Source organism: Rhodamnia argentea, chromosome 3 (genome assembly GCF_020921035.1).
Source record: "Rhodamnia argentea isolate NSW1041297 chromosome 3, ASM2092103v1, whole genome shotgun sequence".
Lineage (NCBI taxonomy): Eukaryota > Viridiplantae > Streptophyta > Magnoliopsida > Myrtales > Myrtaceae > Rhodamnia > Rhodamnia argentea.
The window spans coordinates 6,980,195-7,003,049 of NC_063152.1; the positions used below are offsets into that span (position 1 = coordinate 6,980,195).

A 22,855-nucleotide genomic window follows, 5' to 3' on the forward strand; every position below is an offset into this window, starting at 1 on the left:
GTCCTCAAAACTTAAAAGACATGAAAGGCACGGATCGAAAGAGAAGCTAGTTGATCCAGGCAAATTGTGATCGAAGGCATTTAAACTCTATTCTAGAGTTTGCTGAATCGAGTCTAGAAGGCATTCAGCTTTGCTGAATCAAGTCTAGAAGGCATTCAACTTTATTCATCATCATCATTTTTTTTTTGGACATAATATATCGTAAGGGACCATGCCCATGTCAAACGTGACGTGCGGGCCTTCTTCTATTGCTTCCTTCTCCGCTCACTTCCTCACAGAGTGGAAAGACTCGATTAAACAGGTTGTCTATTTTGGGGCACTTAACCCGTTCCGGTATGTGCTTCAAGTTCCCGATCATAAGAGAGAAATGTTGACTAGAATATATGCTGCCCATGGTCAAAATGAGATCATCAACCGAACTTTTTTAGAGAGAGAAGAGGTAGTGACATGTGCAATCTATTTTCTTCTCTTATCTGGAGAAGGTCCGATCGAATCGTAAATTCGACAGATTACTATCTTGAAGCTTTCCAGTCTCATGCCAATTACGGAATGTCCCGCACTTTATCCTGGAAAAAAGAAAGGTAATTCTACATCCTCACTGGTCTCCTTGATTGCGTTTGGGATTAACCTTGTATGCTTGGCCGACTCTACTTGTGTTCAACCAAAGTGAGGCAAAAACAAGGAGGGGTAAATTCCCAAGCGGGATCAAGAGCTTTAAATGTATTAACAAAATGCAGTCGACTCATAGCTATATACCAAGCAATTAGATCAAACACGATGCTCCACTTGTTGGTTCATTGAAGGGCAAGCTGTCTCTTTATTTTGCCTCCGAAGGAATTTTCTTTTGGTTCCTTCTTGAGTTTTAATGTCCATGGGTGGTTATTAGGTGCTGATCAGCTTCATTGATTATACAGCTCCTTGAGCACAAGGATTTGAGAAATCTTCACCGGCATTTGGTCGGTGGCCACATGAGAAAGTGCATGGATACGTGACGTGTTGATCCACAATCGGTGACCATAAATAATTGTTTTTGTTAAGATATATGTCTCCAAGAAGGAGACTTTACTAATCAAACATGGAGCTTGCTTGTTAGTTTTTTAGAAATCAAAATCATCCACATTGAATCCGTTGATTTTCCACTTTTCCTTCTTCTGCTACGCTTCAACTCAATCAAACCTAATTCCGATACCAATTGTTGCATAAACAAGCAATCGAACAACAAAATAAAATAGACATAACAAGAAAATAAATCGGATAATAGGTTTACATGCTTCGGTCGGGTGAAATTCATTGTTGCTATCCGTCCCGACCGAATCACATAAATTAGGTGTCTCATATATTTTCCTATTCTATCTATTTTCTTGTTCGATCACTTGCTTCCGCAATAGTTTTAGTAATTGTTCATCGAACACACATAAGGCCATAAGTGTAAAATCTCAAATGTCCGGAACACTAGGACCAATTTGATGATTCAACATCAGTCGATTAGGAACTTAGGTTGGACCAAAAGAAAGGAAATTCTATATGAGATGCCTTGGGTATCGAACTCATGCCACGAGCCTCTTCTGCGCGTACATCCGTGGCTTAATCGATGATCCAATATATTTAGTTGCTTGTACCAAGCAGAAGCAGGTCCCTCTCGTCTTGTCCCCCTCGTCCCGTCCCGCTCACACTCGCATTCATTCGATTCGTTTACTTAGTTTGACTCCGGTTCAATACACCGTTCGGAAATGTCCGAAACGAAAGTCCACCATTTTAGAAAAAAAAACATCCATATAAGTGATACATACTAAATTCCGCAACGAATCTAGCAAAGAGGCACGTAAACTAAAAAGACAGTCACATCGCGAGGCTCAGGCTCGGCTACGTGCACCTAAAAGAGATTATTTATTGGTTCGGTTAATTACAAGTTCTAATTATTAATTTGTTTTTTGGTTTTTTTTTTTTTGTTAGGAAATCTAATTGATTATTCGAAGTAGTGAAGAGAGAGAGAGGGGGGACCGGAGAAGACTCTCTTGCAATTACTGAGCTACAGCTACAAAGCTACTACTGCTACTAGTACTACACGTGAAGGCCATGACTCTAAACGCGTGGTTGACTTAAAGGCACAAGATTCTCTTTGCCAATTTGCCAACTGGTTCCCATTATACAAATCAACCCACAGGAGGGAGAATTGGCATCAACCTGTTTCTTGTTCGGATGCATCACTAGTGGCTGTCCATTTCCTATTATATATTTAGATCTACCAATTATATTCATTTACGAGCAAAAAAAAAAAAGCCAATGTATGTAAAAATTTACGTATTATCGGAAGTTATTTCAGTATGTTCTCCATTATAGACTATACTAATTTAATAGAGAGAGGCACACCAAAAGTCTTAAAAGTACAATATAGACTGCAAGAGTCGAGATATCAAGCCACTAAGGTTTAATATAGGCTGTCCATTTCCTATTATTTATTTTTGAGCAAAAGGAATTTTTTAAATTTTCAATATTTTTTGAATTTTTATTTTTTATTTATTTTGATATTTTTATTTTATTTTTGTTGGTTTTTCAACCTTGGTCGACGAGAGACATTGGCAACCCTCGACGGCCACGATCGGCTGGCCCAAGGGCGAAGGCCGCCTCCCCCTAGGCTAGCGGGGCCGCGACGACCCCGAGAGACGGCCGTCACGACCTCGGCAATGGCGGGCGAGGGTGCGAAGGCCCTCGCTAGATGTGGGTGAGGACCTTCGCAAGCCATGGGTGAGAGCCATCGGACCCTTAGCCGTGGTCGGGGACAGCTCTCTCTATGGCTGGCGAGGCTATGAGGGCCCTCACCCATATATGGTGAGGGACTTCACGCTCTCGCCCCCCACCATTGAGGCCGCGACAGCCCTAGGCATGGGTTATTGCGGCCCCCGGTCCAAGGCGAGGTGGCCCTCACCCCCGGGGGTCACCAGTGGTGGTCGGTGAGGGTCGCCGGTGACCCTCACCAACCAAGGAAGCAAAATATTAAAATAAAAAAAATTACAAAATAAATAAAAAAATTAAGGGAAAAATTCATGTGTACATTAAAATATTCAATAGAATCATTTCGAAAGTACCACGTCGCCTTTTTCAGCGCCCACATCATCGATAGCACTTAAGTAGTCGATTTTTCAAAATTATGGCATTCAAGTAAGCGTCATACAAAAGTTATGGCACCGATGGTATACTTGTCCCGGAATATGCTCTCCATTGTTTAGATTTCTTTTGGGAAGTCTCTATAGATAAAAAAGGATGAGGGTGCATCTCATCTTCTAATTAGTACTTAAGCAAGATGTGGTTTATCCACTTTTAATTTGATGACTTCAACTATTCACTCTATTACTAACCATCACACGATGAGTGAATAAGACGCTATAGGAAATAATTTTTACATCAATATTGTGTGCTATAATTACTTTAATTTATTATGTGTCAATGTGTTGAATATTGTCCAAGAAGATGCTCATAAAATATATACGAGAGACCAATCCACCTTATGAACCCAAAAAAAGGGAACACTAATATGTGCTTGATTCGAATTATATAAGGAAATGAACTTAAATTGTTACGGGTCGAAAAAATTTAATCAATCTAATGGATATGTTTTTGACTGGTTTTATGTCTAAAAGCAAATTATAAGGACTGAAGTCAAACATTCACAAGAATATGATGATCAAAAGTGGAAGATTTATGTATGTAGGCACCATGTAATCTTGTACATGCGAGCTTGTACTCTTCTAGATTATCATTTTGTCCAAAAACATTAATAACAAGTTGTCATGGAGTTACAAAGTCTACCTGGAAAAGAAATTAAACAAGAGGAAAAATATATCCGTGGTCGACCCATCAGCATGTTTCTTATCCGGATCCATTGCAAGTCTCTGTCCATTTCCTATTATATATTTAGATCTGCTAATTGTATTCATTTACTAGCAAAAGAAAGATCAATGTATGTAAAAATTTATGTATTACCGAAAGTTATTTCGGTATGTTCTCCATTATAGACTATACTAATTTAATAGAGAGAAATGTGCACTGGAGTCCTAAAAGTACAATTTAAACTACAAGGGTTGGGATATCAAGTCGCTAGGAAGTCGGGATATTAGTCGACTAGGGTTTATTGTATTCCCTGCTACTAAGAAAACTTTAGATCCCCAAGTTACTCTCATAGTCAATCAAGTTAACGTAGATATTGCAGAATGATGTGCATAATGTGGATTTCATGAACAAACTCAACAAATCAATTTAGAGTTTTAAAGTGAGAGGGTAAATTCCTAAGTGGGATCAAGAGCTTTAAATATATTCCAAAAAGTACATTTTCTGATGGAAAATAAATTTAAAAAAAGGGAGTTTTACTTAATTATCAATTATGACCACTTGTCTACGGATACCAAAACTGCAATTGTTTTTTTTTTTTCAAAATTTTTTTTTTCCGTTGCTGCCGCATGGAAACTTGCTCACATGTGCATTGAAACTTCCACCACATGAAGGCAACGACTATAAACGCAATGTTGACTTGTGGGTACAAGATTCTATTTACCAACTGGTTCCCATCATACAAATCAACCCACAGGAGAACGGGCAACGACAAGGCATTTCTTGTTTCCAGAGCGAGGCATTCTGGTTTTTCCCTCCGTCAGACCTGAAAGTGAAAAGTAAGCGCAGAGTCAGAGCACAGCCCAACCAAAAAATCTACGTCAACAAAGTGAGGTGGAATATTATCTTCCACGAAATCGATTTTTGATAAGGAAATTAGGAGAAATAGGGATGACCAATGGTGATTTTTGAATGGAGGGCTAGCAGGGGCAGATTTAACATTAAACCTAAAGTTGCGGTTTGTTTTAGGCAAAGAATTTGGGCCAACTTTGGGACTGAACTTATAATTAGGTATTTTTGAAACTAAACTTAAAGCCTTTTTATATAGATAGGCACCCTTCTCATTAAATAATTACTTGTTCGATTTTTTATGCACTCGAACAAATTTCTAGGTTTAATAAACTTGTGAGTGATCAGTACAGTCGCACGACACTATTGGGGACTCAAGCACCATGCATTTTTTGTGTATTTCTTCATTTTTTTTCCATATTTCCTAGGAAAATTGACTTTATTCCCGGACAACAACGCATTGACTCAAGGGATGGGTCGAGAGGATTATCAAATATAAATGTACAAATGTTTTTTTGTCCAGCTTGATCATAAAGATGCTCTCCATTGTTTAGATTTGTTTTGGGAAGTCTCTATAGATAAAAAAGAATGAGAGTGCATCTCATCTTCTGATTAGTACTTAAGGAGACATGGTTTATCCACTTTTGATTTGATGACTTTAACTATCCACTCTATTACTAACCATCACACGATGAGTGAATAAGACCGTTTTAGGAAATATTTCTTCACATCAATGTTGTGTGCTATAATTACTCCAATTTATTATGTGTCAATATGTTGAACATTGTCCAAGAAGATGCTCATAAAATATGTACAAGAAACCGGTCCACCTTATGACCCGAAAAAGGGGCACAAAAATATATGCTTGATTTGGATTATCTATGGAAATGAACTTAAATTGTTATAGGGTCAAAAAATTTAATCAATTTAATGCATATGTTCTTTGACTAGTTTGTGAGGTGGAATGTTATCTTCGATGAAATCGCTTTTTGATAAGGAAATTAGAAAAAATAGAGACGACCAATGGTGATTTTTGGATGGAGGGCTAGCAGGGGCAGATTTAAGACTAAACCTAAAGTTGCAGTTTGTTTTAGACAAAGAATTTGGGCCAACTTTGGGACTAAATTTATAATTTGGTTTTTTTTTGTTAGTTTTTTTTTTAAACTACACCTAAAGCCTTTTTATATAGATAGGCACCCTTCTCATTAAATAATTAATTGTTCGATTTTTTATACATTCGAACAAATTTTTGGGTTTAATAAACTCGTGAGTGATCGGTATAGTTGCACGGCACTATTTGAGACATGAGCACCACGCATTTTTCGTGTATTTCTTCATTTTTTTTCTATATTTTCTTGGAAAATTGACTTTATTCCCGCACAACAACGCATTAACTCGAGGGAGGGGTCAAGAGGATTATCAAATATAATTGTACAAATATTTTTTTGTCCAAGCTTGATCGAAATGTGCTCTCCATTGTTTAGAGAAGTCTCTATAGATAAAAAAGAATGAGAGTGCATCTCATCTTCTAATTAGTACTTAAGCATGATGTGGTTTATTCACTTTTAATTTGATGACTTTAACTATACACTCTATTACCAACCATCACACGATGAGTGAATAAGACAGCTTTAGGAAATATTTCTTTACATCGGTATTGTGTGCTATAATTACCCTAATTTATTATGTTTCAATCTTTTGAACATTGTCCAAGAAGATGCTCATAAATTATAAACGAGAAACCAGTCCACCTTATGACCCAAAAAAGGGCACACAAATAGAGGCTTGATTTGGATTATCTATGGAAATGAACTTAATTTGTTACGGGGTCGAAAAATTTTAATCAATTTAATGCATATGTTTTTGACTAGTTTTGTCTCTAAAACAAATTATAAGGAATGAAATCAAACATTCACAATGATATGATGATCAAAAGTGGAAGGTTTGTGCATGTAGGCACCTTGTAATCTCGTACATGTGAGTTTGTACTCTTCCGCATTATCATTTTGTCCAAACACAGTAATAAAGAGTTGTCGTGGAGTTACAAAGTCTACTTGCAAAAGAAATTAAACAAGCAGAAAAATGTATCCGTGGTCGATGCATCAGCATGTTTCTTATCCGGATGCATTGCAAGTCGCTGTCCATTTCCTATTATATATTTAGATCCGCCAATTGACAAGCAAAAAAATAGACCAATGTATGTAAAAATTTATGTATCACCGAAAGTTATTTCAGTATTTTCTCCATTATAGACTATACAAATTTAATAGAGAGAAAGGCGTACCGAAAGCCTTAAAAGTACAATATAGACCGCAAGAGTCGAGATATCAAACTACTAGGATTTATTATACTCCCTACTACTAAGAAAACTATAGATCCTTTGGTTACTCACATAGTCAATCAAGTTAACATAGACATTGCGGAAGGATGTCCTCATTGTGGCATCAAGAGCTTTAAATATATTAAAAAAAATACATTTTTTGATGGAAAATAAATTTAAAAAAGTGCAGGAAAGTTAAACGGCGCAGCTACTTTATGTATTTATCAATTATGACTCCTTGTCTATGGATAATAACAGCAACCGTATGTATTTATCAATTATGACTCCTTGTCTACGGATAATAACAACAACCGTATGTATTTATCAATTATGACTCATTGTCTACGGATAATAACAGAAATTTAGTTGCTTGTACCAAAGTAAGCGTCGTACACAAATATTGATATTTGAGCCTCCTCTGCGCGCACATCTGTGGCTTAATCGACGATCCAATATATTTAGTTGCTTGTACCAAGCAGAAGCGGGTCCCTCCCGTCTCATGCCCCTTGTCCCGTTCCTCTCACACTCGCATTCATTCGATTCGTTTACTCAGTTCGACTCTAGTTCAATACGCTGTTCGAAAATATCCGAAACGAAAGTCCATCATTTTAGAAAAACATCCATATAAGTGACACCTACTAAATTCTGCAACGAATCTAGCAAAGAGGCACGTAAATTAAAAAGATAGTCCTGTTGCGAGGCTCAGGCTCCGCTACGCGCACCTAAAAGAGATTATTTATTGGTTCAGTTAATTACAAGTTCTAATTATTAATTTTTTTTGGTTTTTTTTTTGTTAGGAAATCTAATTGATTATTGGAAGCAGTGAAGAGAGAGAGAGAGAGAGGGGGGAACCGGAGAAGACTCTCTTGCAATTATTGAGCTACAGCTACAGAGCTACTACAGCTACTAGTACTACACATGATGGCAACGACCCTAAACGCGTGGTTGACTTGTGGGTACAAGATTCTCTTTGCCAACTGGTTCCCATTATACAAATCAACCCACAGGGAGAGAGAACTGGCAACAACAACGCCATTTCCTGTTTCCTCTAAGAGACGCATTCTGAGCTTTTTCCTCCGTCAGATTTGAAAGCGAAAATCAAGGCCAGAGTCTGAGCAAAGCCGAAATGCTTCATCTCAGTTTTGGGCATTCTTTCGCCGAGCTCGTGGCACTGATCCTTCTCCCCGGGCTTGCGTTGTATTTTCTCAATAAGAAGAAAGCTAGTGCGCGTAGAAATGAAGAAGATGCTGGTACTGGCGCACCTGGTTCGATGACTACGCCGACAGAAGCTAATTCTGATGGATCTACTTCGTTGCCGACAGAAACTAATAATGGTGCATGTAGTTCGCCTCCGACGTCTACTAATTCCAGTGGATCTAGTTCGTCTCCTACAGAAACTAAATCCGGTGGATCTAGTCCGTCTCCGACAGGAATTAGTAAAGGCGCATCTAGTTCATCTCCGACAGAAACTAACAACAGTGCATCTAGTTCATTGACCACAACTACTGGAAACCGCTATGAGGTGTTCTTGAGCTTCAGAGGCCCAGATACTCGATATGGCTTCACGAGTCACCTCTACAAGGGGCTCCATGATGCTGGAATTAATACTTTCAGAGACGATGATGATAACGAGCTCTGTCAAGGCGAGGACATCGGACCAAAGCTTACGGAAGCCATCACGAATTGTCAGATCCTGATCCCCATTTTGTCCGTGTGTTACGGTACAAGCAGCTGGTGCCTGAATGAACTGGCTCAAATAATAAAGTGCAAGAATGATAATGGGCAAATGGTGTTGCCTGTGTTCTACAAAGTGAAACCATCTGACGTGGGACATCAGAGGGGAAGTTTTGGAGATGCATTTCATGAGCGTGAGAAGCGTTTGCTTGAGAGGCCTTCTTTCGACCCAACGATCTTGGAGAAATGGAAGAAAGCACTCGGTGAAGTCAGTGCCTTGAAAGGATACGAAGCCGATGGGTAAAATTTGTCACCAAAGCATTCTCTACTTTCTTATAATATGTGTGTGTGTTTACTGGTTGTTATTATTCTCGCCTGCTTCATTTTCGTTTTTTTTTTCTTTGTATATAAAAGAACTGTACGATCCTGCAATGCATGAATTCTATAAGTTTTTATATTTATTTTTAGGTTTTTCACTTTAATGATGACCAACCTAATTATAGATTATGTTGTAATAATCCCATTTGCTAGAATAATAACATTTTCTGAATGAATTTTTACTCTTATATCCAAAGATTTTTCAACATTGCGCCATTTTCATATCATGTCTATAGCGTACACTACATTAATCTTCATCTCAAACTTTTCTAATTCCATATTTATTTGAGATTAACAGTACAACTTATTGGTGTTTTTTTATTTAAAGCTCGCAACATCGTATACCGTGCATGGTGATTGTCAAAGCTATATTTCTTTTCCGACCAAACAAAAAAAAGCTATATATCTTTATCTTCCCAAGTTACATTCATTGAGTCATTATTATCGTTGATTAGTTGCTATTAAGATTATTTTTCACAAAAGAAATGTTTCTTTGGTTGCACATGATGATGCAAAATATAAAGAAGGGAAAAGGGATTATTTTTGTTATATGTTTGTTCAATAATTTCCAATTCATTTCCTATCTTCAAAAAGTAATTTTTTATCTCATGCACTTGCATGTATTGAAGCAGTGTTCTTATTTTGGGTAAAAATTATTCTTCTATTTTCGTGTATAATCAATAATAGACCAGTTAAAATCATAGAACATAGATACTCAAAAGGAATTTAAAGTACAACCTGTTATCATCCTTGGAGGCAATGAAAACCGACAAGAACACAAATCTAGAATGATACTAAAATTCACAGCACGAGTAGAAACTTGCAAGCGTGTAGAACTGAGCACACAAGGATAAAGCCTCTCAATTGCAATTCGGGTAGTTCGCAATATCAGACTCTGAACAACTTTTTCGATTGGTATCGCAAAACCCGAAATCATCTTGTATCAAAAGTTATAACTTGTCTTTGCTTATTCAAACGCTCTACAAATTTTCAAAGTCACGTCCACGTCATCCCTCATATCTTTAACAAACAACAAGTTTAAAATTTGACTCAAATCCATAATAGATAGAGTATTTAATATTCATAACTCATACCCTCAAGTTTATTCTGGCTTAATAAATTATTTTGGAGTAACAGTGGAATTGGGCACGCCATGTGAAGCGACCACCAATATACGGAGGTGTGACAAAAAAGATTTTTAAAGTTTTTCAATCAATCGGCAGATTTATTTATTGTTGTGTTCTCATTTGATAAACAACATAAAATTACTGTTGCCACATAACCGAACTCTTGTCACATTTGAGATGTGTAAAGCGACTTGGTGAAATCGATTGTCGGAAAAGTGTTGAGCGAACTAAAGAAAAAGTTTGAGTTGGATATTCCCGAGAATTTGGTCGGAATTGATCATCATGTGAAGGAGATTATGGAATTTGTGGATACTAAAAAATCTTATGCTACCCTATTTGTTGGCATCCACGGAATGGGAGGCATTGGTAAGACGACTCTTGCTAAAGCCATCTACAACGAGATTTTCAATCAATTTGAGCACCGTAGCTTCATTGCTGATATAAGGGAATTATGGAAGCGTAATGGCGGACATTCCTTGCAGAATAAGTTAATCTATGATATATTGAAGCGCGAAAATGAAGTTCGTGATGAGAATGAAGGGACTAAGTTCATCCCCTCCAAGTTTAAAGATAAAAAGGTCCTCCTTCTTCTTGACGACGTGGATGATGTCGGTCAATTGAAGCGTTTGGCCGGTCATCCTATGGCTGGTATTCATGATTGGTTTTCTTCGGGAAGTATGATCATTATTACCACTAGAAACAAGAGGATTCTTGATGAATTTGGGGTGGACTACGCCTATGACCATAAGGAAATGGATAATGATCAATCTTTGATTCTGTTTAGCAAACATGCATTCCAAAGAAGCTCTCCTCCAAGGGATTTTGAGGAACTCACCCGTGCGGTTGTATCCACCACCGGAGGGCTTCCCTTAACCCTTGAGGTTTTAGGCTCATTATTGTTCAAAAGAGAGCTAGCGTTCTGGAGAGATACAATAGACAAGTCAAAAAAAGTGCCTCCTCGTAAAGTGCAAGAAAAGTTGCGGATAAGTTATGAAGTATTAGAATACAGACAAAAGCAAATTTTCTTGGATATTGCTTGTTTTTTCATTGGCACTAACGTAAGAACCGTATCCTACATGTGGGACGCCCGTGGCTTTTTCCCCGAGGAGGGAATTAAAGTATTGACATCCATGTCACCGATAAAAGTTGGAGATGATCATAAGCTCCGAATGCATGACCAACCGAGAGATCTCGGTAGGGAAATAGTCTGCGAAGAAAACCAGCGGGAGCCCGAGAACCGTAGCAGGTTATGGGACTTTAAGGAAGTCAAAAAAGTGCTAAAAAAAAATAAGGTAACCGTTTCGTTTCTTTTTCATACTTAGTCCATGTTCCACTATTAGAGTAATGTTGGTCCACTGCTTAGTGCTTGCTCTACTATTGTTGCAACTTGAATGTTTCATTGACGAGATTAGAAAGTAGGGAGGTTGCTCTCTCTGAGTAAGTATTGTAGTGTTAAGATCATGAATTTCTACATTTGCTTCACTTACGTCTTTGACAAATGCAGTAAATAACTTGACTAACGATAAATCATAGAATCATAAACTCAAGCGGAAAAAAAAAAAAAAAAGTTTAGGTCCGAATTAGCACAATTGAAATAGATTTAAGACTGTTTTGGTAATTTTAGAATACTTTAATTGGATATAGTATTAATGGACATTGAATCTTTGCATATAGGGAACAGGAAAAATTGAGGCCATTGATCCGAGTGAAGGCAGCTCAAAAGGCGTCGGCAAAATAGTTGAGCGAGATGACAACATTTACACAGGAGAACAATTCAAGAATTTGACAAGTCTAAGATTCCTTCGCATGGAGGAAGGGGCACATCTCACGGGTGACTTTAAGGACTCGGTTGAGGAGTTAAAATGGCTTCAATGGGAAAACTGCCCCATGAATTTTGTAGTGAACAATTTTCACGCAACGGAATTAGTTGTGCTGGAATTGCGACGTGGCATGATAAATGATGGATGGGAAGGATGGAGTTCTTTCAAGGTGAGAACGTGTCTTTTATTTTTATATTTTTTTTATTTTGCTTTCTTGTGTATCATAATCACTCCAGACTAACCCCTTAAAAGCATAAAATTATTTGTTTCACTAGATGGCGTAGAAGCTCAAATTTCTCGACCCGACGCATTGTCAATACTTGGAAAATACGGACTCCCTCTCGCCTTTTAAGAATTTGGAGGTTTTGATCCTCAACAATTGTCGGAGATCGCAGCAAATCGACTCTTCAATTGGAGGCATGAAGGCCCTCCTTCGCCCGGAGTTGCGCGCTTGTAAGAGCCTCACGAAGCTTCCGGAAGAAATAGGTGAATTAAAGGCGCTGGAGCAACTCTATCTACAAGACACTTCTGAACTTTCTGCATTACCAGAAAGCATAGGATCTTTGCCGAAACTAGAAATTCTAAATGTTTCTCAAAGTGGTATAGAAGAATTACCCGACAATATTGGAAGGTTGGGAAAGCTCCGAGTGTTATATGCTATTAGATGCTTCGAATTGGGAGGAAAACTTCCCGAAAGCATGGGGTCTTTGCAGAATCTAGAAGAGGTACATTTTTTCATATAGTTACTTCAGTATTTTTGCATGAATCCATTTCACTCTTCATCCATAGTATCATAAAAAAGAAGAACAGCCTTTTGCATATTGGCCGAAAATAACATTACCTTTCAAACTCATGCGTTCGTTCATGGGATAAAAGTGACATCCGCCGTGAATATTTCCTATTCTCGGTTTAAATTGCTTGGCATCATCCTTGCCATTGCTAGGGGAGCTTGGCCTCGCCGCCGACCCTCGCATCTCACCGGTCTCCAATCCCGTGACCAACAAGAGGAAGAAGAAGAAGGAGGAAAAAAGAGAGAGAGAAAAGAAAATTAATAAAAAAATAAAAAGAAAATTTATATAATAGCAATTATTACTATAAATTGCCACATTAGAGCCGGCTGGCCAAAGTTGACGAGATTGATTGAATTGGCATAAACGTAAAAGGTTTAAAACTCGACTAGCAAAGAAAAAAATTTAGATTTGAACCGGCACGATTGCAATAGGTTGAAGACTTTTTTGGTAATTTTAGATTACTTTAGTTGGATATAGTAGTAATGGAAATTGAATCGTTGCATATATGGAACGGGAAAGATCGAGGCCGTTGATCCGAGTGAAGGCCGCTCAGAAGGCTTTGGCAAAATAGCCGAGCCGGATGACAACTTCTACACGAAAAAACAACTAAAAATTTGACTAGTCTAAAATTTCTTCGGATGGAGCGGGCACATCTCACCGGCGATTTTGTGGACTCAATGCGGGAGTTAGAACGCCTTCCACGGGAAGAATGTCCCGTGAGTTTTCACCCAAATGAATTAGTTAAACCGGATTTATCGGGAAGCAAGATAAATGAGAGATGGCAAGGGTGGAATTCTTTCGTGGTAAGAGCAAGTCTTTTTCTTCTTCTTCCTTTCCCTTTTATGTTTTTATTTTATTTTAATCATAATCACCCTTGACAACCATTTCTTTTTACCAGATGGCAAAGAAGCTCAAATTTCTCGACCTTGGAGGTTGTCGATACTTGAAAACTACGGCATTCCTCTCGGCTTTTAAGAGTTTGGAGGTTTTGAACCTCTTTGGTTGTTCGCGACTACAGCAAATCGACTCTTCAATTGGAGGCATGAAGGCCCTCCTTCGCTTGGACTTGAGCTACCGTGAGAGCCTCACGAAGCTTCCGCAAGAAATAGGTGAATTAAAGGCGCTGGAGCAACTCTGCCTATACAAGACTCCAAAACTTTCTGCATTACCCGAAAGCATAGGATCTTTGCAGAATCTAGAAATTCTAATAATTTCTCATAGTGGTATAGAAGAATTACCCGATGGTATTGGGAGGCTGAAAAAGCTCCGACAATTAGATGCTTCAAATTGCAAAAATCTCAAAGGGGAAATGCCGTAAAGCATGGGGTCTTTGGAGAGTCTAGAAATTCTAGATATTTCTTGCACCGGTATAGAAGAATTGCCCGGAGGTATTGGGAGGCTGAGAAAGCTCCGAAAGTTGCGTGCTTCGAATTGCGAGAATCTGAAAGGGGAAAGGAGAGAAAGCATGTGCAATCTTTCATCCCTACAACGCCTTGATTTTCGTGGCTGCAAGGGGCTCCAATCTCTGCCGGACCTTCCTTCCAGCTTAACATACTTGGGAGTCACCTGTCAAAGTCGCAAATTGCCTTCACTCTCCCACCTAACCCGTCTCAAGGAGCTAGAAGTCATTCATCGTCATTTTCTCGAGTGCATCCAGGAGCTTCCATCAACACCACTAAAGAATTCAGAATGTTCCCAACCGACAGGTGTTGAAGAATCAGAATTACCACAATCCCTAAACACTCCCTTCAAGTTGGAAGACTTGGAAGTCACTTTTTGTGAATCTATTAAAATCTTGGACGTTTCACGGTTTATCCATCTAAGGACATTATCCGTCTATCGTTGCTGGAATTTACTTGAAGTTCGAGGTCTTGATAGATTGAAATATTTGGAATCCTTGACTGTTACATGCTGCAATTCGGTTGAACGGTTGGAGCTTTCAAAGTCTAAGGGTCTCAAGGTAGTGAACGTTCAAAACCGCAAAAACCTCGTCGAAATTCAAGGTCTCGATCGCTCGGAAAACCCGTGTATCAATCAGTGCGCTTCAATTGAAAGGCTGGACCTTCCAAAATCCGGGAGTATGAAGATATTACGTGCTACGGAATGCGCAAAATTAACCGAAATTCAAGGCCTCGATAGGTTGGAGTTTTTGGAACATCTATATATCTCCGGATGCTCTTCAATTGAAAGGCTAGACCTTCCAAAATCCAGGAGTATGAAGATATTACATACTGCAAGATGCACAAAATTAGCCAAAATTCAAGGCCTCGATAGGCTGGAGTTTTTGATAAGTCTAAGTTTCTCCAGGTGCGCTTCAATTGAAAGGCTGAACCTTCCAAAATCTAATAGTCTCAAGTACTTACATGCTGAATATTGCAAAAGCTTAGTCGAAATTCGAGGCCTCGATAGGTTACGATTCTTGGAAGTGTTGCATATCCCTTGTTGCACTTCAATTGAAAGATTGAACCTTCCAAAATCCAATAGTCTGAAGAACTTAAATGCTGAAGATTGCAAAAGCTTAGTCGAAATTCAAGGCCTCGATAGGTTACAGTTCTTGGAAGAGTTGAATATCTCTTGTTGCACTTCAATTGAAAGATTGAACCTTCCAAAATCCGATAGTCCGAGGAACTTAAATGCTGGAGGTTGTGAAAGCTTAGTCAAAATTCGAGGCCTTGGTAGTTTGAAGTTCTTGGAAGCGTTGAATCTCTCTTGTTGCACTTCAATTGAAAGATTGAACCTTCCAAAATCCGATAGTCCCAAGAACTTAAATGCTGAACAAGTCGAAAGCTTAGTCGAAATTCAAGGCCTCGATAGGTTACGGTTCTTGGAAGAGTTGAATATCTCACGGTGCGCTTCAATTGAAAGATTGAACCTTCCAAAATCCGATAGTCTGAAGAACTTAAATGCTGGAGGTTGCGAAAGCTTAGTCAAAATTCGAGGCCTTGGTAGTTTGAAGTTCTTGGAAGCGTTGAATCTCTCTTGGTGGACTTCGCTTGAAAAGCTACCAAACTTATGTTGCTTTGACTACTTGACAAGTTTGACTATCAACAGGTGTGACAAGCTTCAAGACATACAGAGCCAAGGGAGATTCCCATCCCGCAAAATTTTACGTATTGAAGGTTGCAAGTCCTTAGCAAAATTACCGAACTTGTCAAGTTTTCATGATTTACGAGAATTGTTCCTGTCAAACTGTCATGAACTTCGAGAGATCCCGGGGCTTGAGGAGTCAATATCTCTAGAACGTATTACTATCTCGGGATGTTCCTCGATTGAGATCTTATCGGATTTGTCATCGTGTACCCGCTTGATGAGTCCGATTGTGCCAGATTGCGAGAAATTGACCGAGATTCGAGGGCTCGAGAAACTGGAGCGGCTAGCGGAAATGGATATTTCTGGATGCAAGTCACTTAAAACAATTCCAGAATTGTCTGGAAGGAAGCTTTATCAAAATTACGAGAGAAAGCCATCTTTTTATGTTGATGGGATAGAATTTGGATAGACTCTATTGAGACGAACTCGGATGAGTCAAGATAAGGGAGATGATCCACATTTTCTAACAAAGCTACATAAAACGGGTGAGTTACCCTTGCTCTTTTGAGATCTACCGCCCAATTGTCATTTGCAATTTCTTTCAAGATTTATCATCTTCTCATAATCATTTCCTGGTGGATAGTGTTATCATTATTTTTGTTACTTGAATTCAAAGAATCTGGGGGAGATGTTCATGGAAGTTAATGTGTGCTTTGGCAAAATGATTCTTCTTATCATGCCGATACCGGAAATAGATGAAAAGGCTTTCTAAGCACATCATATGTCTTTAGACTTTGGGTAAGATCCTTCATCCTATGCAGAAAAATAACTATTCCTAGCATTTGATTGTTTCTGGATTTCTGGAAAATCTGATTAAAACCGATGTATACGGGCATTTGATAGCATGCCAAAGGTCATTGTATAGGTTGAGAAATACTAAATGGAGGACCCTATATGGTGGTCCTTGTTTGAATCCTTGTTCATTTGTTTTGGATCCGGGATATACCTAAAAGTCCAAGGCAAATAATAGATTACCAAAAGAATGCATCTTGATGTTTGTAGAGTTGGTATAGCCATCCGTGAGATGCCTAAACATTTGAGCCAAGCAAGACATTAACTAGAATGTGGTTTGACATGATTGATTGTACTTCCCTTATATCGTGCATAAGCACTTGTTAGTTCATTTACTTGCTGAAAAGAAAAACACAGGAAGCATTTCCGTAAGTTTCCCGAGGAAACTTTATCCTATATGCCGTTTGAAAACTGTCTTGCATTATTTCTAATACATGAATGGCAAATGATGACAAGGAAAGAATCAAACTATATCCCACAAGAGCAAGCAACTTGAGTTGAATTCACTATACTAACTTGCTCAAAGCTTCTGTGGTTGATGATGTTGGGTGCCCCATTAGTTGGATCCGTAGAGATCAAAAAGAATATCGAGTTTGATGACATGGGATCCCTAAACTTCGGAGTGTTATTAGGAGTGCGTTAATGTTAGTTGCTGGATTGATTTCATCCGACTCACCGGCATGGTTGATGTTGATGCTGAAATATGCAAGAGAGCTTTCGCAAGGCTTTTATAAAAGAAAAAAAAAATCATCAAAGTATGAGGAGCTCGATGTTTCTTGAACTTCTCCAATGCCCGACAATGCATCCTTGGAATGGTAAAGGATATTTGCATGTTGTCATCTCACATTTGCCCTACTTATATTTAGCAGAAGCTTTGCAGAGCTAGAGATGTCCGCCTCCACTCCCGTAATGAAGTCTCTATCTTCCTTATTATCTCTCCCATATGTTCCTCTTCCGTAGTTTTATTCATGCTACTCTCGGACTTGGGGGAAGTCTAGCCTCGAGCTTTCCTCCGGGTTTTCGAGTACTGACGAAGGACCGTAGCGTGTGCTTCCGTTCCCGCTTCGGTTCAATAAACCGTCGGCTTCTCGAGTTCGTCTCCTGTTCAGCATTCTTTTGCGACCTAATGGGCGATCGTCTCAATTGTTCTGACTCGGTTTTGTGAAGTTTGCTCGATTTCTTGTTGGCAGGTGAAGATCGCGGGCTGGAATACGGAGAAGGATTTGCTAGTGATGGTCACAGAGGACCCGAAGGTGTGCTTCATGACTTCAATTGGCGGAGGCTGTAGACAATCTCTCCTGGCAATTTCTTTGAAACGAGAAAGTCTCTCCCGGTACTTGCTTTGACTAGAGGAAGTTCTCTTTTTAATTCAGCGTGTTAGTTCCTTCAACAATGGCTTGGTGTGCTCTTTGAGTCATTGGCCTTATCTCGTTTTACTTCTTTCACTCTTCCTAAATATGCTACGCTTCCTTCTCCCGAGAGAAACCACTGTAATTGCCAATCTAGATCGATTTGTGTTTGATGAATAATTGGACAAATATAAAGGTGAAGTGCTTGAAAGTCTAAATGAGAACAACTAAGGAGTTCCCCGACTTAATCGACAATCACCTAGACCAACCGGAAGTGTACCATGCTCTTGTATTGCCATCTTGTTTCCCTTCTGTGTACACCAGTTAAAATGTCCATGAAAATAAAGAACTTGAATTGGAGGGGATGTCATGTATTCTAGATAGACTAGCTATATCGGTTGCAGAAATGCTTGATGCCCACTTGGAGTTGGTGGGTTTAGGCCCCTGAGAATAACATCTCGACACCGTCGTGCATCTATATAGTTTCCTTGGATTTCTACACAATGTAATTCTGCTTCTGGCTCCTCTTCTTCGTCTTTTTTAACTGATTGAGAGTTCCCAACAAGGAGATATTTAATGTACACTAGATTGCAGAGTATAGGCTGGAAAGTTTCTCGCATTTTGCACTACTTGAAGTTAATTTATCTTCTTCTGATTACAGAGGGCCATTGCATCGCATCATTTTGATTAATCAAGTTCGCCGGCGGGAGTTTAACTTACTTGTTAATAGGATATCTCAAGCAATGCTGCATACTTGTATGATAATCCGGTCGAGAGGGATGGAGTCGGGGATTAGAGAAAGCACGTAAACTAGGAGTGTAGTGGGAGCTGCATCCAAGTATGTTAAGTTCTTATATGATTCTATCTCTTGGTAATTCAAATTCGTAAGGACTTTGGATTAGATGCGTAGCCATGGCAGTTCTTGATATCTATTCTCGCTGGAAAAATTTAGAGACCAATTTAGAGAGCAAGCATCTTTTCTCCGTAAACATCTAAATGCTTCACACATCATATGATCTTCTGGATTTGGAGAACATGTTGTTGAGTGCACTATAATTCTTGAGCCAACCTTTGAATGGTTTCTGTTGAGATCCTAAGTTGTAGATACTAGTACACTCATGATCCTTGCCCGAATCCACTCCACCTCGAGGTTCCAAAGCGGAACAACCAGATTCATTTTGGGATTGTGATAATGGATTGGAGGCTGCCATAAAGATGTAGATTCCTGTCACTTTACATGACCTACTAGCCCAAATAAATCCCATATCAAGTGACCGATATCCCTCTCGGTTGTATTGTACTGTTATGACGCTTTGCCTCACTTAACAAATTTTGATTAACATTTTCTCAAGTTCGTGCGTTAGCTATCTTCCCTCTTATTAATTTTGTGGTGAAAAAATTATTCATTCTTTTTATCTCTCTGTTGTTTTCTTGGTACATTCATTGTGTCGTCAATACTGGTTTCTCATAATTATTCTAATCTACTCCAGGTAAGTGTACAACATCATTATGCTGGCTCGTCCCGGTGGCGTGATTGTTGTCCGGGGATTTGAACATGGTACGGTTTCACCGCATAATGTAGAAGTAAGTTTTCATGTTGTGGCAGCAATGTTACCCTGCGTTACTTCTCAACAAGAAATTCACCCAGCAAGAATCCTTTATCATCAGAATGTGTTCTTCGGCGATCTCTCTTGGGAAATATTCTGGATTGCTCAAAAGCTGCATGATGCAATGCGGACAGCAAGCTTGCTGAATGAACATTAAGTTAAGATGTTTCGAAATACTCGAAAGTCTAGCCAACTCGTTTGATATAATGGCCAACTAATCAGACGGTTGTATCTTAAGTCAACATCGTAGTTGACACTTGTAGTGTGTATTGGAGTCTTTATTCAATAAGAGTTGTTTGTGATTCGGGTTTGAATCTTCATGTTAAAGCGGAAGCTATTTGGTCCGAGGTTGAGATCCTATCGGTGTTGATTTTTGCTGTTAGAATGACAGGTTTGTTGGCTGGTTCCGCCTCTTTGTGGGGTTCAGCTAACATAACATAAAAAGAAAACCAAAAAAGACGAAAAAGTCGAAAAAAGAAAAAGAAAGAGAGGGGCTGTTCATGGAGTGAAAAGTACAGAGAAAGCGTTCCCGGAGAAGAACGCACAAGAAAAGGAAAAGGGGCAGCGGCTTTCCGGTCCAGATTCGAAGGCCCAACGTTGTTGTGACTCAAATTTCAGTGTATTGTTACCGAGTCTAGATTTTTTCTTGTTTTCTCCAATCAAAGGCCCAACAAGGTTGTTGTTGGAACCGAAGTTGAAAATGTTTCTAGTGTCAAGAACGAGGTCGCTAGAGTCTAATTGATGTGCATTTGAGATTGTGCTTCTATAATTCTATTTGGGATATTGAAGCTCCGTTAGTGTTGCTTTAGGCTTTGTAACAAAGAATCAGCTCTCACAAAAAGAAAAATGATACAAATGAACTTTATCTCAATATACAATGTCATCCTTGAACTTTTTAATTGGTCAATATGATCCTTGAACTATTGATGGATGTTCAATCTAGACCCTAGGTTATATGAAAATGTTCAATATCACCATCTCGTTAATTCAAATTTAATGAAGTCTTCTCACGTGGCTTCTAATCCGTTAAATTTGAACAATGGACAAAAAATAGATATAAGGTGGATTGTTCACATAAATTTTCATATTTGCATATGATAATCGAGGTCATAATATGATAATGTACATTATAGAACATGCATCATCGGATAGTGTTTCATTATTTTAAAAAGATTGTGGTCATTGATTTAAGTCTACCTAATTGTTTTCACACATCAGACTCGACATACAATAATCAATATCATTAAATGATGTTTGATTTGTCGTTTAAGCAGATGGAAGAACTAAATTGGAAATTTAGCAATAGTTCATGGACTACACCGAACAAACTAAAAATTCAAAGACTATTTACGTCATTTTTTTCCTCATAAAAAATGCGATAATGGAATCCAACTACCAACTTGGTTTTTGAAAACAAATGCCCAATAATTTGTCTCATTCCTTGTCATTAACTAGAGCAGTCCTTGTGGAATCAATAGTCGCACTCGATAACCAATTGAATTAATATTCATGATCAACACAAAAGGCAAGGTGGTGTGAACGACCGGATGAACTTAGAAGGGGCATCCAAGTATCCAAATTCACAGTAAAAAGTGCAAAATCTGTTGAACTCACTCATCTCAATTGAAACTCTGAGGAGAGATTACCGAGAAAAATGAACTTAAAATGGGGTGAGACACGAGTTGCTTCCTTATAATTGAACAAATTTGGTAATTTCTTAGATAAAATACTTAACCATCTGAATTTCTTTCTGCTTATCGTAGAATGCTTTATTCTCATTGCTGTAGTCAAAAATCACCGTGTAGCAACCCACAGATTGGGCATGATCAGTGAGAAAAAAAAGAACCTTCTTTCCTAACCGCATCCCCCTAGAATCACAATCAACGGCCGCGTCTTCAATATGGCCAGCCTTGTTGCAGTTCCTTATAAACTTCTTCTCAATGAACACACTTCCAGTAGCGACTATCTTCCCACGATTAGTATCCTCTATCACACAAATCACATGGTCATCGCCGAGAGAGCTGAGCTCTTGGAACCACTTTTGGAAATCCTCATCGGAGATAGCATCGCAAACTGTCAGTTGCTGCAGTAGCTCTACAAACCGTTTGCATTTGTCGGGGATCTCTAGTTTACGAACTTGAAGATCACGTGCTTCATTTAGTGGGACCCCAATCTGCATTTCCTGAGATGAGGCTTCTGTTTACACTAACTTCATTCACATCGACAAGGAGAGAAATTAGAGTTCATAGAGTCAGAGAAAAGAACATGGAACGCAATTAGAAGCTCCACCATGTTATTAACGGGAAATCACACATAAGACACATAGCATTTCTCTATCTAAGCAAGCCACCTAGCACAGGCTTGTAGTGGCCAAATCTGCTGAGCTCTAAATCATAAAGCAAAAGATAAATGCAATTCACTTTTCTGCCTTCTTCTATGAAGGTAATATTAATGCAAATGCGATATCAGTTACTTCCTAATAAGTTTGTTCGCAAAAGATAAAAACAAGAGGAGGAGGAGGAGGAGGAGAACTTGCTAATGAGGCTAAATGAGTATGTACGTACTCAATACAGAGAGGAAAAAGAAGCAGTTCTATAGAGTCCTTTGTTCACAGAGTGATATTCTCACTTTAAATTACAAACTTAGAAAGCAGAATCGAAGAACCTATCCACAACCTGGCAACAATTACCGCTGAAAAACAGAGAACGATGAACAAGTTTCCTTGGCTTTGTCATTTTTCAAAACAGCTCATTAAAGCTTCAAATAAAATTCCAACTAAGAAAATGCCATTAATTGCATTCTTTGGTGCACAGTAGGTATCTGTAACAATGTTTGGTGTTAATACACGACACCATTCTCCATTGATACATCGGAGAACAACATCTGCGGTGCTTGTTAGTCAAAAACTCGCAAATGGAGTAGCTCTTTCTCAAAGCATAAAATATCTCAAAAGATTTTTCTTACATGGACTTAGTTCATGTCTAGGATATGGCAGATAATCCATAGAATACTATCTTGACACGGCTGCATATTTTGGACACAATGCCCATGATGACCACACAACAACAGGAACAACTTTTGCCAACACTCATTAAGTGATTTGCCGGCATTCGTAAAAGCCAGTAGAATTCTTACAGGCAAAAGGGAAAAAATGAAGTTCAAAGCGATGTTGAGAAAAGCTTTACTACTAATTGCCGCAAATTCTGCTAAAGACATCCAAAATGCCTGCAAAA

At 38.7% G+C, this 22,855-nt stretch overlaps 4 protein-coding genes across 5 annotated transcripts in view; 2 read left to right on the forward strand and 2 right to left on the reverse strand.

Moving 5' to 3' along the window:
- The window catches only part of LOC125314372 (glucosamine 6-phosphate N-acetyltransferase-like), a 36,199-nt gene that overhangs the window by 12,692 nt on the left and 652 nt on the right, over positions 1-22,855 (reverse strand). The window lies entirely within an intron of this gene.
- The window catches only part of LOC125314370 (disease resistance protein L6-like), a 59,950-nt gene continuing 41,711 nt past the window's right edge, over positions 4,617-22,855 (forward strand). Inside the window, exon 1 of the mRNA XM_048276504.1 lies at positions 4,617-4,675. The gene's annotated coding sequence lies outside the window, so the exon portion shown is untranslated. The remainder of the gene's footprint in view (positions 4,676-22,855) is intronic.
- Positions 8,121-14,102, forward strand: LOC115733635 (disease resistance protein TAO1-like). Its single transcript, XM_048275457.1, has 5 exons — positions 8,121-8,936; positions 10,656-11,054; positions 11,848-12,162; positions 12,278-12,718; positions 13,683-14,102. Exons 1-5 carry the CDS (start codon positions 8,121-8,123, stop codon positions 14,100-14,102), a joined length of 2,391 nt encoding a protein of 796 aa, XP_048131414.1.
- On the reverse strand, positions 21,242-22,357 carry LOC125313998 (glucosamine 6-phosphate N-acetyltransferase-like). The gene is made up of 2 exons (XM_048275458.1): positions 22,312-22,357; positions 21,242-21,818 (listed from the first exon to the last, which is right to left on the reverse strand). Exons 1-2 carry the CDS (start codon positions 22,355-22,357, stop codon positions 21,340-21,342), a joined length of 525 nt encoding a protein of 174 aa, XP_048131415.1. The 3' UTR covers positions 21,242-21,339.

Coding starts and splice junctions, on each gene's coding strand:
- LOC115733635 (XM_048275457.1), top strand. CDS start 8,121: ATGCTTCATCTCAGTTTTGGGCATTCTTTCGCCGAGCTCGTGGCACTG. Junction 11,055..11,847: donor GGCTTCCCTTAACCCTTGAG/GTTTTAGGCTCA, acceptor CTTTGCATATAG/GGAACAGGAAAAATTGAGGC. Junction 12,163..12,277: donor AAGGATGGAGTTCTTTCAAG/GTGAGAACGTGT, acceptor TAGATGGCGTAG/AAGCTCAAATTTCTCGACCC.
- LOC125313998 (XM_048275458.1), bottom strand. CDS start 22,357: ATGACAAAGCCAAGGAAACTTGTTCATCGTTCTCTGTTTTTCAGCG. Junction 21,819..22,311: donor TCGTTCTCTGTTTTTCAGCG/GTAATTGTTGCC, acceptor TAGTGTAAACAG/AAGCCTCATCTCAGGAAATG.